Here is an 18,179-nt window from a genome sequence, read left to right as displayed (position 1 = left end):
CAACAAAGCTTGACAATTGTTGACTTATGAGGGTATTCTTTCATGCACCATAGGATCGCTGAAAACTGGAGATGGGACACCTGTGGCCACCCAGATGTTGCTAGACTCCAACCTGCATTGTCCTTGACCATTGGCTGTGCTACCTGCAGTTGATGGATATTGGAGCCCATCAAAACTTGCAGAGTCACACCTTCTCCATTGTTGTTGGGACAGAAGTTTTCTTCACTGAGCTGTTAAATAAATAAAGCAAATAAATAAAGGGTGCCAAAGTATCTTCTTCTTCTTCTTCTTCTTCTTCTCCTTCTCCTTCTCCTTCTTCTTCTTCTTCTTCTTCTTCTTCTTCTTCTTCTTCTTCTTCTTCTTCTTCTTCTTCTTCTTCTTCTTCTTCTTCTTCTTCTTCCAAATCTCCTACAATGTGAATAAATGACAAAATCATTATCCAATATAAATGGAGTTGTTGGCTGTAGATCTATAATGAATCTAAATGATATGCAATGAATCTAACATGTTCTAACGCGGTTCTGTCTTATCCATTCTGCAGCATCATAGGAGAGAGCATTCTCTGCCCCCCTTCTTTGTATGGATTTAATGAAACAGGGGACACAATGTGAGAACAATCCTGAATGCATTCAACATGTATCAAGTGGGCAGTCGGATCTGCTTTATCACAGATGTTCTTTTTGCTGTCTTTTATATAATTAACACGGAGGAAATATGATTGCTTAAGCATTTTAAAACCTGGGGAGAGGCTGGGATAGGGTGGGAGAGCAACTTGTAAGGTGGTATTTAAAAAATCTCCTAGGTGCTGCAGGACTGGCTGCCTTATTCTTCCCAAGTGGTGTTTAGAGAAAAGTCATGTGAGCTTGGAGGAGAATGTGTGCAAGGACTGCCGGCATATACTGAGCTGTTTAGTGGGAGACAGAGTGTGAGTGAGAGACTGCTTGTACAAAGGTAAAGTGCAGGCTGCAGTTACAGCTTCTGCAGTCTTGGAGCTAATACTGATGATCTGTCTTGGCATCCCGGCTATTCTTCATCCCCAGGGTGTGTGAACCCTCCAGATTCCCAAGATAACAGTCACCTCTGAGAGAGAGAGGGAGAGGATGCTTTTCAAATTCTGAAAATATCTCCTGGGAGATCCCACTCCTTCCATTGAATTTTACAAAAAGGTAATGTACTTTCTGTTCTGTTTCTCTCATTTTATTTATGATTTTTATTTTATTGAAATGCATTCTGTGCTCTCCACCTGTTTTGAGAAAACTGGCTGTACTTTAAAAGGAAATTGATCCCCTTTTAATTTTACCTAAGAGGAAAGAATCCCTTGTCGAGATATGCAATAAATTACTGATGAAATGAGAGCAAACTGAAATGTATATCAGGTCCTGAGCCAATGATGCAGTGTACCTCAATCTAAGAGGGCTTAAAACTTATCTGGAAAACTGATCAAGTTTTTGGTGCTACCTAGTATTTTAAAAGTCCAAAGGAGTTCAAGCACTTCAATGATTGTGAATCTCTTCCCTAACCTAGTATCTGAAGTATGTGAGGTCTATCAAGTTTTCTCTCATTGCATTATAGAGGACTAAATGAGTTTAATTCAAAAGCACTTTGGTGCAGTAGGAAATCTGGATTAGTTTATTACTTTGCTAGGAAGTGATGTTCTTGAGTCCAGGTTTTTTATGAATGTCCTTTGCCACTTTATGCTTCCTTTTCCCAATACTGTTCTTTCCTTTTATATTAAACACAATGTTCAAGAAGGAGTTCATGACTGTTCCAATGACACCTTTATCCTCTTTAGTGATGCCTCTATGGTAATTGCACTCTTTTAATTTCACTCTTCTCTTTCCAGTGTATTCTTCTGCTCTTTTCTCCTCTTCTCTACCTGGGCTGGAGGTGAAACCCTCCATGGAATCCCCAGTGTATATTTTTCGTGAGGAGCCGGGCCCTACCTGCTCCCCAGGATCTTGCCCACTACCTAGCAGCAGCAGCAGCAGCTGGCTTGCGGACTGGGCAGAATATGGCAACAATAGTAGTGGCACTTATGAGGACTTACAGCAGAATGACACCAACATCTCCCCGGCTATTCCCATAATCATCACTGCAGTCTACTCCATGGTCTTTGTGGTGGGCTTGGTTGGCAACTCTTTGGTCATGTTCGTCATCATAAGGTAAGAGGTATGAAGGATGATTTTGTTGGGTCTTAACTGTCATTGTTGGGGGAAAGCTACATAACTAAAGGGAACTAAGTGAAAATAGGAAGGGTCATAGCTTAGTGGTAGGTAGAGCATCTACTTTGCATACAGAAGATCCCAGGTTCAGTTCCCAGCAACTCCAGGGAGGACTGGAACCACTGTCAGTTAGCATAGACAATACTGCGCTAGGTGGATCAATGGTTAGCATAGACAACACTGCGCTAGATGGATCAATGGTCTGCCATGTTATAATGTTTCATTATAAGGGGAAAAGCTCTCTGTTTCTTGATGGTTGTGTCCCTTGGGTTGCTTGAGTTCTAGGATGCTTCCTTACTGAGGGCTATTTGAGTGCCAGGACCAAACTACAGATGCTGGATTGGTGCTTGCAAATGGCAGGGTGGCATTACTAATTCGAGATATTTCCCCTCACAGATTACTGTGCTATCCCAACAAAGGGGGAAACTGCTTTGTGGACATAGATGTGGCTGTTTTAAGTGTCAGTCAGAGACTGTCTTCATTTGGTTGTAAGAATAAAAGTGAAAACTGAAGCAGAACATGGGCTTGAAAGTTAAAAGTCTGAGAGAGTCAGTGCTGGCAAGCACTGTGGAAATATGTGAGCAGAGCTCCCTCCAGGGATAAGACACAGTTAATGTGGTCTATATTATTGCTAACATTATATAATACACATACACTTCAACTGCCAGTAGATCTAGTATTTATGATATTTTCCTTTTTTGTTTTTCAAACGAAAGTGTCATTATTTATTATTTTTTAAAAATCTATATAGAAGTTTTGTTACCCTCCCTACCACCCCCCATCAAATGTCTCAGTAGTATAACATGGGTATAGGAGCTTTGGAAGAAATATTCCCCCACCAGGCCTAACAGAGCCCTGTTTTACCCCCACTCCCTGCCTGTAAGTAGATGTACAGGCAGCACAAAATGCCATTGGGGTAAATGTGAGGTCACTGTAACTCTAGCCAAGCGTCCTCTCTCAAAGGGTTTCTCATCCCGTGAAGAAGGGAGGGCAAGGGTGTGCTCGCTACATCACCTTCCTACCTCATGGTCTGACGCCAAAGGTTGGGTTCTGAACTTCTACAGCAGGGAGGCCACTCAACAGGCAAGGGGCTCTGCCTCCTCTGATGGGAAATATTTGAGGGAGGACACCTGACTGGGGTTTCTGAGTTTCCCACCCAGCCCTCTCTCTAGGTTCGATACAAATTGCTTATGCACCACGGCATGAGTAGCTTGTGCTGAGTGGAGGGAAGGAGTAGAAGGGAACATGTGTGGAACATGTGTGGTGATGTCCCATTCACCCTATTGGCCCATGCCTGGTAAGGGGATAGGTATTCTGTTGAGCTTGTGGGAATCATCCATAAATGAACACTGCACTCACAGAGGATGGGGTTGTGGAGGATGGGGAAGTACACACACAGACTCTCTCTCTTTCTCTCTCTCGTGTGTGTGTGTGTGAGAGAGATGCAATTGATTTCAATACTCTGAGTATGAATAGCATGAACTATCATATAAGTAGACATAAAATTACAGATTATTTTTTTACAGGATAGTTGATGGATGTTTTTTGGTGGGGGGGGATAGATAACACTACAGGTAATCTTTGATCAATTTTCTCGACTGTTCTTTTTTCCCCTTTCAAACATCTGCTGTGAGCTTTGATTGTGATTGAAGCCCTGATGCTGTAGAAGTGGGATTAATCTTGCATCACATGCCATTTCCCTGATAGAAAATGCCCTCCCCCAAAGCGAATGGTAGCTGTAATATGAAAAGAAAAATGCAGGGAGCATACAGTTAACTGAATTGTCCCAGTCCCCCCAGCAGAGCTAATAGTAGCTTCAGGATGGGGAAAATTTAGATGGAGACAATGATGTTGGGAGTGGAATATCTTAAATATCTTTTCTCCCAGCACTGCTTCTCAAATCAAAACTAGAGTTTTCAATAGCTTTCTTAAATTACCATCCAGAGAAAGTTGGTAGCAGATCTCCCAGGCATTTATCTTTGGGCCTTCTGCTTCTTCACTATATATTTTTAAAAATATATTACCAGTTTTGCAAGCCGTCAGTTTTCTGTACTAAATTTCTGGTGTGCTTTACGCTGTGATCAAAATCCTTGGCAGCATCCTTTCCAGCTGCTCGAACCCCACAGTTTGGAATGTTTGGTGCTAAATCATGGGGTGGGGCTGATCAGACAGGTAAAAAGGGGGTGGAGAAAACAAAGCAAAAAATACAAACAGTGAACAATATTGAATAATAAAATTAAGCAGACACCTGCACAACATTAACAATTCATTGCAATACTCCAGAGGAAGTGCTTCCAAATCAACACAATAAATGGATGTTTTAGTGGGAAAATGTGTATATCACAAAATATATGTGAGGGAAACACTACATCTTATGAACTCCTAAATTATACAGTACAAACAATTTGTAATGTGTTTTAAATGAGGAGTGTGATACTGTATAGAGAAGCTTTCTTTGTGCCTGTGTGGAAGGCGGTGTTATATACTGAGTTTCTCTGTATTCATATGGGAGTGGGTGTCTCTATGAAAAGGTATACATTTCTGTTTGTTTGTGGAAAGAATGATTGTGTGCAACAGAAAAATGATTTTCCAGGTGCCTAATTACTTTGACTGGCTACAACTCTATATACACTGACATGGGAACAGATCCTACTGAGTGCAATGGGGTTCTTTGTGTGCAGGTAAGCCTACCTGAACCTACCTGGCCAATCCCCCTGGCACGCCTCCCCTTGGCTGGATTGGTCGGCTAACTGAGTGGGCGGCGACTCCAGCCACCAGCCTCAGGTAGCCAGTGCTAGCTTCCAAACTCCAGTACTGCCTCAGGGATCCCAGGGGGGCTGCACGCGACTGCGCAAAATGCACCTCCCCTTTCATGTTGGGGAAACGGTCATTTCTGAAAAATAGGCAAATGCTTTCTGAAAATTCTTCTAAAGATGTAGTATGTTGGGTTCCGGTTTCCGCCGGCAGGAATGGCGGACCTGTTTTCCATCTCTCTGACCTTCGTAAGGAATTTGGCGGTTGCTAGGGGAGTAAATGGCAACCCCCTACCCTCTCCGGGGGTTACGGAGAGGGGCCGCTGGCCCGTGATGCCCCCAGACCCACTCCGACTGTTTTTGGAGTGGGGGGAGCTTGGGCTGAGCACTTACGAGGGCCAGGACTCCCGGCCGCTAATCTGCATGGCGGGGATTTCCATGGTTAAAGAAGATAATTAGGCTTAAATCTATGGACATACTTCAGAAGGAGGGGAAGAAGCGCTGTTTACTGCTGAGAAATTTATGCTGCTGAGGGAGAGGAGTCAAAGGCTGTATTTCATCTGAAAGAAGGATTGATGGGGACGGAGCGATAAGGGAAGTGAGTTTTTTTAATTTTTCTTCATATGAGTTACTTCGTACCTTCCCAGACGCGATGTCCTGGTTTGTTTGGAGTGAAAGAGAAGCAAAAGACTGTGTGAGTTGAACTTTATAAACTGTTGTTACTGAGCATATTTTTTAAAGATGTGGAGTTGCCGACGAGAAAAGCCCCCCTCTAGTTGGACGGAAGGAGTGCCTGGACGCGTTCGGAGGATTTATGAGCTGTGACGCACTTTGAATTGGAGCAGCAACCTGAAGCTAAGTTCAGCTATAGGGCAAGGAGATCCATTAATTTACCAAGAGTCTATGGTTTGATGTTTGGGTCTTCTGCCTGGAAAAGCTGTAAATTTTATAAAGATCGTTAATCTACCCGGTTATGAGAGAAAACGAAAGTGTTTTGAGTTTTTTTAAGATGGCGCTGCTTCGTGTTGACGCAACAGGGAGCTCCAGACCAAGAAGATTTATGGGGAGGCTGGACTGATTAACCCACACAGGAGAAAGAACATTTGTGAAACCTTGTTTGATATTTATCTCAGCAGCTGGGAAACAATCGGTTGAAAGTGGAAAACATCTATGTGACTGTAAGGGAAAGATTCGGATTATTATGAACTTGGAGAGACGATTTGAACTTTAGAAAAAAGACGGCAGTGGACGGTTGCGAGGAATCCCCAATTTCTTGAAGCATGGGAACCCAAAAAATTTTTTTAGATGATTTGGCATAATATTCGGTTTGATTGATATATATGTGTATAATTTGAAATAACGAATGTGATATAATTGGTTTTAATTGGAAAATTAATAAAAATATATTTTAAAAAAATAAATAAAGATGTAGTATCTTAATAATATGCTGCAGATATATGTGTTAGGCATGCACCTTGACAAGTAGGTTGGATTTACCTCATTGAGTCCTTGTTTTGTGCTTGTGATGCAGCCAGGGTCGGGAGTGTGTAATCTCTGTCAGCCTAGTATAATGACAGGAGAGCTGTGCGCACCTAGGGTAACAACTGACACCTTAGGTGAACATGCAGTTTCTGTGAGCTTAGCTCCTTTTCTCTAGGTTCTTGAGTCTTGTTCCGAATTGGATTCTATTTCTTGAGCATTTTCTCTTTTGCAATCAGCTGTCTCTTAATGCCACTTCCCTCCTCCTATATAGGTCTTACTGTACCATTTTCAGTAACTGAACCCAGCTGGATCTCTGCAGGGGTAGAGGCTCAATTTCTACAGGAAACAAGACTGGGTTTAAAATAAAATGGCGCCTTTCTAATGCCTTTTCTAACTTTAGAAATCTAATGCATTTTCTAACTCTGGCATACAAGAAAAGCCTTTGTAATTTTAACATATTTTTGTCACAGTAGGATGTTCACTGGAAATGTCGCAGCTTGTTTTAAGGCCTTTTATTGTAAGGAGAGGGAATGGGCACTAATTTCAGCATCTAATGGAAACAGAACTTCAGCCTTTTGGATTTGCCACTGTGTTGCCATTGTCAACTAGTAATGGCTCCCATATGAATGATGTGACTCCAGCAGTAATTCTGGAGTCACTCCCTCAATGTACTGATGCCCATTGCCCCAGGATGCCAGTTAAATGGAAGAGCAGATGACTGTCATCAGACTCCAAATTAGCCACTTTCCCTAATTATCTAACAAGCCTCCAGTGATTTGAATAATTTTCTGTGTTAAAAAATGGTCTTTATAAGAAACATTTTTGCAGATATCTTGCAGTATGGATACAATCCCAATGAGAAGGGAGGAAAAATATACCGTACTTCTGTTTCTCTGCTGCTTCTGCCTAAATTTCTGCTGAAAAAATATCAATACAGGGTTCCTCAGTCTCAATCACCAGTGGAGTTTGCATGGGATTGCGCTATAAGAATGCCCATTTCATATAGAAGAATGTATTAAACATACTGTATAGGGAAAATACACTTCTACCACACTGTGTGTGTAGTAGTGTTAAACAACCGTTAAAGAAACTAACCAGGATTTAGAGATCTTCCTTATGATTCCTTATTGCAGGTGTCCTCCAGAAGTTTTAGACTACAACTCCCAGCATCCCTGACCTCTGGCCATGTTGAGTGGGGCTGAGCAGAATTTTAGTGCAAAACATCAGGAGGGCACTGTTTGGTTATCCATGCCTTGTGTATACAATCTGCACAGGGTACTATTCATAGTTCTAAGTTTTTATTAACTCAAATGATTGATATAACCCTGCCTATTAACATTTACATATGCATATGTAGAAGAGCTATGCTTTTCAAACAGAAGTACTAATACAAAGTGTGTCTGAAATGATACACAACAAAACCCACCACAGGCAATTAATCCAGCCTGACTGGTCAAATCCATATAGTCTAATCCATATGTTCTAGTGCATATAAAAGGTAATATGGAATTCCTTGGTACTTTTAAAAAAGAAATTTATACCCCATCTTTCTACATCACTCATAGCACTAAGGCAGCTAACAAACACATTTTTTTTAAAAAAAACCAGCCTTAAAATAATAAAATGATTCAATGGGGGCTTGTCCACACTCCCTTGTCCCTTGCCTAGAAAGCATGGATCAGAGTGGTTTTCCCCTCTCCTGCTCTTTCTATGCATGGATCCGAGAGATTTTGCCCCTACCACACCACTTTCCCCGGGGAAACCCACTCTTCGGCAATAAATCAGAGCAAATATCAATATGGAGAAAATCTGAGTTATTGTTTGCTTCAGTTGAAAAATAATGTTATTTATGTTATTTTCACCAACACACACTTCTTTGAGTTTTGTACACATTTGTTCACTTGAGAATTTTCATTGCAAAATTTGAGTGGGTGAGACTTGGGAAATCTGTTTGTGGTTTGGTTTGCATATTGTTTTGGAAAGTGAGAATTATAGTAGGTATAAATGTGAAATGAATCAAATGTGAAATGTGAAATGAATCAAATTTATCTCCCATCCCTCCCTGTGAGAAAAAGGAAGTGAGATGCTACATTCAGTAATTTGTCTGTCATCAAAGGCTCCTAAGAAAGCTTTGTGGTGGGATAGATGGGAGATCACCTCCTGGATTAGAAACTGGTTTAAAACAGCTAATAAACTTTTCCTGTTTAACCATTTCTTGTCATTGGTAGTAGCAGGTGACATGATTGGACAGTGCCACTCAACTGACCTCCAGCTAGTTATGTCACCTCTGCTTATTGGGAGGTAGAGTAGTAGTAGTGAGGCAGTGGTGAGGTTGGCACAGTGCAAACATACTTACACAGTCAATCCGGTGTTGTTCTTGGTGAGTTTGCACTATGCCAACCTTGCCTCCCCCCCCCCGTATTGCCCAGTAAGCAGGAGTGATGCAGCTGGATGAAGGTCGGGTAGGTGTTGCAGCCACAGCACCCACTAATGGTCATAAGCTTCAGTCACAAATGAATGAAATCCTTTAATTTTCCAGTTTGCAAGTCCTTTGGGTTTCTTGGGCAAATGCTTGGCTGCCTCTTTTAGAGATGTTATTTTATGAGCAGTCATTTAGTATTATGTTTTTCAGATATTGACTTAAAAGGCTAATTTGAGTGAGCAATTTCAGTCCTTAAACATTAGTGTTAATCATAGCAACATTTAATATATAGTTTTAATCAATGCAAACAGCTACAATTTGCGACCCTGATTATCTGTGAGAACTGTATATATATGACTGCAGATTGTTGTTGCCAGCTAGTGCATGATACCATCTGCAGACTAGCAATACAAATTTTAAGAATACAGCTGCAAAGAGATCATAGAAGCCTAATGGAAATCAATTAAGTTGTGACTTACTCAAGTATTGCTACTTTAACAAAATTCAATTTTTTTCATAGAGGTGGTGACAGTGTAATTGCACAGGTTTCAACTAGTACCAGTGGAATGAAAGCGTTTAACACTGCAATGCCACTCTAAATAATGCTGGCCAAATGACACAGGATAGGATTGCAACTAAATCCTCAACCCAACTATGACTTCAAATAACAATAGTGTAGTAAAGTTACAACAGCTTAGCAATTTTGTTACACCATCACAACCTTAAGTCAGTGTTTCTACTATGTTAATATATAACTAGTAACTACAGTGGTGTGTGTGTGTGTGTGTGTGTCCATATGTAAACATGTCCATGCCTCAGGGCCCAAAATATTTTGAACTCTGTAGATAATAAAATAGGGAAGATCAAAAGCAGGAGTGTGGGCACTCTTTGCAGCCAGCAGGCAAATTCCTGGGCTCTCCCCTCTCCCCCACTGGTGGGCAACTTTGATTGGTGGACAGGGCTGGCCAGGTGCCATTCACTTGATGTCACCATGATGTTAGGAGAACCATTTCTCCTTTGTATCATGACTTGAGTTCAAGCTGTGCTGTAATGTAAGAGCCAAGTGGGGCTTTGAAGTTATTGCAAATTCACCAATGGAGGCAATCTGTAAACTGGGTTGGTACTGAAGTCATAATGTCTGAATTGGTCAAAAATTCATTTTTGTTCTACAGTCTTAGAAGGGACATGGCTATGAGGGCATGGCTTGGGGATTGTCCTGAAGAGTGCCTGGATTTCATAATTTACCACTTCACCCGTGCTAGGAAAAGCCCTACATATGTATACATTCACAGTGATTATCATGCTACCGTTTGCATGTGTGATGTTTTGTAATATAACCAGCTGGCAATATTCAGCTGTTCAGTCCATTAAGCATTTTGTCTTACAGCAGTAGTGCTGAATGTTGCTAAAGGCTGACAGTTCGATGGCAACCACTCACTTGGCAAAAAAACACAACTAAGGTTCCTGAAAAGAATGGAAACACTAGGGGGCGTTACTTGTCATCCACTGAAAAAATTATATCCTCATTTAGCTGTTGTTGGATCTTATTTCATGAAAATAAATCTAGCAACTTTATGATGGCTTGACTAATTTGCATAATCTAATTAAAATTGCTCATGAATTTAGTTCTGCTGCTGGCAAGTAAAACCTAATTGCTAACACAGCGTGCAGCAATAAATCAGTTAAAGGGTGAAATAAAATATATAGACTACAAGCTTTGGCAAATGCTAGTATTTCTGTCTGTAAACAGTAGCCTACTGAAAACGGCTCCAAGTTTTCTTTTGCAAAAAAAATGGAAAAAGGTAAAAAGTGGGCTTACAGAAGATGTGAAATGTTGCCTGAAAAATCCAAATAAATCTGTCTTTGCCCTCCCGCAATTGCTCCCACAAGTGCTATTTTCTTCCCTTGAATTTTTCTCCAGTACTATTTTATTCTCTCTTGCTGCATGATACTTACACCCAAAGGAGTAATTAGCATAAAGCCAACAATCAATACAGCAATTTACACATTGGAAGAAACACACAGAGAAGATTGCAAAACTGTAATTAAACAATACAGCATCCTTGCTTTTCTTAGAAGGGTTCATTCTCCACCCACTCCCAGATTCAAACTAAACAATTAACTGAATGCCTTTGTCTCAAGGCTAAAATATGGCAATGTAGGCACTCAGATATGACTACAGTGGTACCTCGGGTTAAGAACTTAATTTGTTCTGGAGGTCCATTCTTAACCTGAAACTGTTCTTAACCTGAGGTGCCACTTCAGCTAATGGGGCCTCTTGCTGCTGCCGCACTGCTGGAGCACGATTTCTGTTCTCATCCTGAAGCAAAGTTCTTAACCCGAGGTACTATTTCTGAGTTAGCGGAGTCTGTAACATGAAGCGTCTATAACCTGAAGCATCTGTAACCTGAGGTACCACTCACTCAGTCAGTCAATTTTATTACAGCAAGAGCCAGCAATACAAAACAACATAATTCCGAACAAAAGATCAGCAATATCATCATTGGAGGGGAGGACAAATTGTTATAATATGTTATTCAATAAAAGAGATTTACGTTTTTTAATAGCTAAGGTGCAAAATTTGGCCGCAGCGTAGGATACTGAGCTCAAAGAATCTTCCAAAAGGAATTTACATAATGTTTCGGGGGCGGGGGATTCCAGATAATATTGCAAGGGTATGAATTTTGATAATAGGGGTAAAATGAGTCGCGACCGTTGTTCACTATAGAGTTCACAAAATAAAAGAATGTGAATAACAGATTCCGCCTTATTGGACATGCATAGGCAAAAGCGCTCATCGATTGGTATATGCAAGAATTTGCCGTGTAACACAGCTGAAGGCATCACATCAAATCGAGCTCTGGAGAAGGCCCATCTATAAGATTCATAAGTAATATTGGATAGATACAGGGCAGCTGCCAAATTAGGCCAAGATTTTAGACACCTGTATATAGCATCATCTCTGAGGGAAAATAAAGAAGCATTGTCCTTATTGAGTGGGGTAAGTAGGAAAAGGAAAACAGGAACATGTATTTCTTATGCACTGCTGAACCAAGCAATGAAATTGTCCAGTTGCATTGGAAATTCAGTGCTCTGTTTCCTTCTCATAGATCAGTGATGGGAAACCTGTGGCCCACTAGATGTTGTTGGACTCTAGCTCCCATCCACCCCAGCTAGCATGGCCATTGGGTTACAATGGGAACAGGGTGAGACCTACCATTAGGTAAAATGAGGCAGTTGCTTCAGGCAGCAGATGCTTGGTGGGTTGGGGATGGGAATGAATTATCAGAAGATAGAACTGTCTGTTTGCCTGCCCTTCACACACTATCTTGCTTTCTTCCATTGTGGTAAAGTACCCCATAAGTGGTTTTTTAAATGAATGAATGAATGAATGAATGAATGAAGTTTTTGCCAAATGGTTGTGCATCACTTGGATAATGTTAATCCTAGAGTGGTTTTTCAGTTTCTCAGTGACAAGCCACCACCATTGAAAATGTAACTACTGTAAGTCCTTGTAAGGAATTCCAGCAGTTTAATGATAAAACATGGGCAACAAAGTTAGCCGAGAAGTACATTGCTTACACCCCACTATTTTACTGATACCACTAGTGTTCAAGTGAAATTCAACTGCCAATCCAGCCTGCTTTTGTAGATGGAATTGTGGTATTCTAAGCTGCAATTTTGTCCTTTGCCTCAAGTAGCAAAATGTCTTGGCCTAGCCCAGAGTGGGAGTGAAGTCCAACATCTGGAGAACCAAAGGTTCCCATCCTAAAAGGGAAACATTTTCACCCCTGTTAGTGCACCATCATCACATACACAAAAGTAACTTAAAGGGGGAGGGAGTACTTTGGGTGCCTGGGAAACCTTCAGTGAAAAGTGGGTCCCCCCCTATTTAAGTTTACTTCAAAGTTAAATGTTTCTTTCAGAGCATTCTCAAAACTAAACTGACTTGTGGGATGACATGATGGAAATTCTTCTTGTGTTGCAGGTACACAAAGATGAAGACAGCAACCAATATCTACATTTTTAATCTGGCTCTAGCAGATGCCCTAGTAACCACCACAATGCCTTTCCAAAGTACTGAGTACTTAATGAACTCGTGGCCATTTGGGGATGTGCTGTGTAAAATAGTTATTTCCATTGACTACTATAACATGTTTACCAGCATATTCACGCTGACCATGATGAGTGTTGATCGATACATTGCTGTGTGCCACCCGGTGAAGGCTCTAGACTTCCGTACTCCCCTGAAGGCAAAGATCATCAACATATGTATCTGGCTCTTATCTTCATCAGTTGGCATATCGGCCATCGTCCTTGGAGGTACCAAAGTCAGGGAGGGTGAGTATGGGCTCTGTTCGTTGCAGGTGATTTGTTTCTGCTCAATAATAAACTTTTTTTAAAAAAAAACATAGAAGAGACTAACAATAATTAACTTTTGAATACCAGCTGCTTTTATGCACTTGGCGTGTTCTTACTAGAATCCTCAAAACTGCTCCTTTTCCTTTTTCAAAAGATGGATTTCTAGTGATCATGGCTGTAACTGCGAAATAATCTAGCGTCCAATACTGTACTCTTACTTGAAAGTTAGTGTAGGTCAGTGCCTAAGAGTTTAAGGTGTGATAGTGATTGTAGGGAGAAAGGAAGCTGCTTTGTCCCATTAGTCCATCTAGCTCCTTATTGACTGAAATTATGGAGTGCTGCAGCCAGTCATTAGAGACTCTGCACTGACCGGCAGTAACTTTCCAGCATTTCAGACAAAGGACATTCCCTGGAAATGCCAGGGATTGGAACTGGGGCTTTCTGTAAGCAAAGCAGATGCTCTGTTATGGCCCTTTCTCATTAGGAATTCACTGGTTTAAATCTTGCCTTCACCATAAACTCAGTAGATGGTGTTTGACAGGTTTCACTTATTGGGAAAATCTCAGTTCCCACCCCTTTAACAATATGAGAATAATACTTACCAATTGATATTAATGATTGCTGAGATGACAAACACACACACATGCACACACACACACACACATCTCTGCAGTTTTTTTACAAAATGCATAAATGCGAAATATTATTCATAGTTGTTACTTTCCTGTGTGAAAGAAAAAATAGCCCACCCCGATTCATATACGAAATAGTAACATACGTAGCAGTCTGGCAACCACTCATTCTCACAAAAACACCATCCATATGAATCAATTGCAGGCAACAGAAATCTGCTAACTAGTTGGATCCCTCAAGTTGATGGTGTATCTTTCATGGACTCTGCAGTGATGAACGAGCTGAATGAGACTGGATACTGAAAAGGATCCAGATGCTTTGGCTCACATCTGTTAAATTATGTAGCTGGTACTTTGTGTGTGAAAAGCACAGCCACAATTTAGCCTTGTTAATATGCAGCGAATACCGTAATTAAGCGATTAGATTATAATTCAGAAGCACTTAGAATGAAAAATACATGATATTATGCTATGAAATATAATCACTAATAACCCATTGGTACTCTTATCAGGTGAGTCACTCTGCAGCGGTTGCCTGAAGTCAGTCAAACTATGTTGACATAGTTTCAGGATTTGATTTTTTTTAGCCCATGTTTTCATTCATCGTAACACCTAACCATTGCACCTACCCTTCTAAAAATTTGCATGCTACTTACCTTGGGTGCTTGTGTAACCTACGTATGCTATATTCATACAGTCCCCAAAAGTGCAGGGGGAAAGTGAATTGCTCCTCCCCAGATTTAAAAAACTCCCCTTACACAATGCCACTGGCAGGGTTCATCCAATCAGAAGGGCTTACTATGCCAGAAAGTGTGATTATTAGTTACAATAATTTATAGCCCACTCTCCCTCCCTAAGGAGATCAGAGAAGAGTACACTAAAAACAGCAAAACAATATAAACAAGCAGCAGCAAATAACAAGACTCATAGTTTATAATCTCAACAAATTCTGCAAAAATCAAACAAACTATTGGTTCAGTTCCCCATCATAGCTGCCAAGTCTCCCATTTTTCACGGGAAACCCCTGGATTTTAATCCGTTTCCCGCTGTTCTCCTGAATGGGAAAAAAATCCCAGAAATCCACCAGATTTCCTACCTGCCAGAGGCTCTATTTTGGGTGCTGGCGCCGCCCGATTTCCAGTGCCGAGACATGGGTAGTGCGGCACCAGAAGTCGCTTCTACGCATGTCCGGACATGCATAGAAGTGACTTCCGGTGCCGCTCCGCCCATGCCTGGGCACCGGAAATTGGGCAGAGCAGCACTGGAAGTTGCTTCTACACATGTCCAGACATGCGTAGAAGTGACTTCCAGTGTCGCGCCGCTGCTGATCCTGCATTTTTCAGCAGGAGACTTGGTAGCTATGTTCCCCATGTTCATGGTAGACTGGGGAGACAGAGGAAGCGCTGAATTTCTGAAGCAGGCCTCCACTTTGGACTTGAGTCTAAGCAGGTCTGGCCCAAAGCAATCCACTTTCCAGAGGCCCAAAGATGGATCTAAACTAAGGTCACATACACACTATACAATTAAGGCACACCCTCCTCAAAAAACCCTGGGCACTGTAGTTTGTTAAAGGTGTTGAGAATTGTAGCTCTCTGAGTGGTAAACTATGGTTTCCAGGATTCTTTTTTTGGGTGTGTGTGTGTGCTTTAAATGCATGGTGTGTGCACAACCTGAACTTTGTCCTCAGTGTACACTTTACACTGTGTGATTTACACTAGATCCAAGGTGCAGAACCTTTCTTAGCCCAATGGCCACATTCCCTTATAGCTAACCTTTCAGAGGCTGCAGGCTGACTGTGGTGAGCATGGTCAGAGGCAAAAGTGGGTGGATAAACGGATGTGACTCTTACTTTTGTACAGTAGGCCACATTCCAGCCAACACAAAAGCCTGAGATTTCTACACCCACACCCATCTCTTCATTCAGGTAAGCAAGAGACACTGTCCCACTTCACAGATACATTCTAGACAGGGGCAGTGAAGGTTGTGGCTTGGTTCTGAGAAAGAGAGACTCAGAGAACTCTATTCTCTCTCTCTCTCTCTCTCTCTCTCTCTCTCTCTCTCTCTCTCTCTCTCTCTCTCACACACACACACACACACACACACACACAGAGAGAGAGAGAGAGAGAGAGAGAGAGAGAGAGAGAGGACCAGCTACTCCATGTATAATTTTTCAGCAGCTTCCATGCTTTCAGTGTTTTTCTTGTCAATTTAATATCAGGAATGCAAAAAGCACAATTTGTTGTGGAGGAGTGAAGCCTCTTAAGACCATCGGTTCAATCGAGAGGGTTGAAGCATGATATTACTCTGTAGAATATTTGTTCTCCTGCATCATGAATGTCTCATCTCTGTAAATCATGCATTCCCACTCTCAGCTGTTCTTCCTCATTACTTACAGAACAACCCTTCTAAAAGCTACATCTCTTTCTAACCACCATAATTGAAAGAGCTCCAGTTCATTAGAGAGGTACAGAATCGCCTGCAGGTAGAGACAATAAACTCTCTGTTTGAAATACATTTGAAAGGGCACATGAAAGTTCACCCTCTCAAATCAGCACTAACATCACAAAGCAAAGTTGAGCAAACTGCAGAATGCATGGAGGATAAGGGACTGCAATTAGAAAGTGAAGGCCCAGTTAGGAACACCTGACCCTAACAGTGCAAAGTGGAAAGTCTTGAAATCACATTAGTAGTAGTAACAACAACAACAACAATTTTATTACAGTATTTATATGTCACCCATCTGACTGGGTTGCACCACTCACCCTGGGCAGCTCCCAACAAAATATTAAAATCAGATTAAAACACCAGCCATTAAAAACTTCCTTGAATAGGGCTGCCTTCTAAAAGACACCTGGTCTTCTAAAAGGCAAAAGTTTGACATCTGATGGGAGGCTGTTCCACAGGGTGGGTGCCACTACCGAGAAGGCCCTCTGCCTGGTCCCCTGCAACCTCACTTCTCTCAGTGAGGGAACTGCCAGAAGGTCTTTGGTGCTGGAACTCAGTGTCTGGGCTGAATGATGGGGGTGGAGACGCTCCTTCAGTTTTGTTAAACATTGTTTTGGAATTGTCAATGACATGCATACTTTTTTTTAAAAAAAAAAACACCCACTGTTAAACCGTTACCTGTAGTTTAATTTGTTCCCATGTTTCCTTCTTATTGGCCTTTTCATTTACAGACACAGGTAGTACCGAGTGCTCTTTGCAGTTTCCAGATGAAGATTATGCCTGGTGGGACACCTTTATGAAAATCTGTGTCTTTGTCTTTGCATTTGTTATCCCGGTGCTAATCATAGTCATTTGCTATACTCTGATGATTCTGCGCTTGAAGAGTGTGCGGCTCCTCTCTGGATCTCGAGAGAAAGACCGAAACCTCCGCCGCATCACTCGACTTGTTCTTGTCGTGGTTGCCGTTTTCATTATCTGCTGGACCCCAATCCACATTTTCGTCTTGGTCGAGGCCCTTGGGGACGTGTCACACAGCACTGCGGCCATTTCCAGCTATTATTTCTGCATAGCTTTGGGCTACACCAATAGCAGCCTAAATCCCATCCTGTATGCTTTCCTGGATGAAAACTTCAAACGGTGTTTCAAAGATTTCTGCTTTCCTTTTAAGATGAAGACAGACAGACAAAGCACCAGCAGAGTCAGAAACACCATTCAAGATCCTGCTTATTCCAGGGAGGCTGATGGTATAAACAAGCCAGTATGACTAGTCGTGGAAATGTCATCATACTGTCCTCCTGGAAGAGAGGAATCCAATGATCTTGGACTAACTCAAATAACCACCGCAGTGTGAAATGGACAATAATAGACCTATTTGATATTGTGTAAGCTTTCTCATAGCAGTTGCTGATGATGAGGGTTTCATCAGCCATGTTTACTGATTATTAGTTTTTGGATCATATTAATAACAGATCTTTGTACATAGCATAGCATTCTTGGCAAAAGACAGTAAACTTCTTCACAATGCTGATCTCTTTATAGGAAGGGAAGGATGGTATTTTCCGCTTATGACTCCTTGATGCTCTTACTTAGGATCCATATGGATGCTAGCATGTGGTTTTCAGAGATTGCTGTAAAAAAAATAGGGGGTGGGTGGGTTTAAGATTTTTTTATCGTGCAAAGATCTTGTGCAAAAATCTTGTTTTACTGTACTGTGTTACAATGAACAGTCTCAATTCTAAGCCAACATTTTCCTTATATTCTTTGAGTGAGAAGCATATTCTGATCAGTGTGTGAACCATGTAGAAAATTAGGGAATCTAGCGTTCCATTGCAAACATCTGGGAGCTGCTTTGGGTTAATTT

General features: G+C 41.4%; 1 protein-coding gene across 1 annotated transcript; it reads left to right on the top strand.

Moving 5' to 3' along the window:
• The first annotated feature begins 1,887 nt into the window (after positions 1-1,887).
• On the top strand, positions 1,888-17,582 carry OPRK1 (opioid receptor kappa 1). Its single transcript, XM_035125287.2, has 3 exons — positions 1,888-2,162; positions 12,868-13,220; positions 17,050-17,582. Exons 1-3 carry the CDS (start codon positions 1,900-1,902, stop codon positions 17,580-17,582), a joined length of 1,149 nt encoding a protein of 382 aa, XP_034981178.1. The 5' UTR covers positions 1,888-1,899.
• Positions 17,583-18,179: the final 597 nt, after the last annotated feature.

Source organism: Zootoca vivipara, chromosome 8 (assembly GCF_965207765.1).
Source record: "Zootoca vivipara chromosome 8, rZooViv2.hap1.1, whole genome shotgun sequence".
NCBI classification, from domain to species: Eukaryota; Metazoa; Chordata; class Lepidosauria; order Squamata; family Lacertidae; genus Zootoca; species Zootoca vivipara.
The sequence above is the reverse complement of the archived record's forward strand: the minus strand, read 5'-3'. Positions and strand labels throughout refer to the sequence as shown.

What these genes read in the sequence shown, in the direction of transcription:
- OPRK1 (XM_035125287.2), top strand. Translation starts at nt 1,900, where the DNA reads ATGGAATCCCCAGTGTATATTTTTCGTGAGGAGCCGGGCCCTACCTGC. An exon ending in GTCATGTTCGTCATCATAAG is followed by an intron (nt 2,163 to 12,867) that starts GTAAGAGGTATG and finishes CTTGTGTTGCAG; the next exon opens with GTACACAAAGATGAAGACAG. An exon ending in AGGTACCAAAGTCAGGGAGG is followed by an intron (nt 13,221 to 17,049) that starts GTGAGTATGGGC and finishes TTTCATTTACAG; the next exon opens with ACACAGGTAGTACCGAGTGC.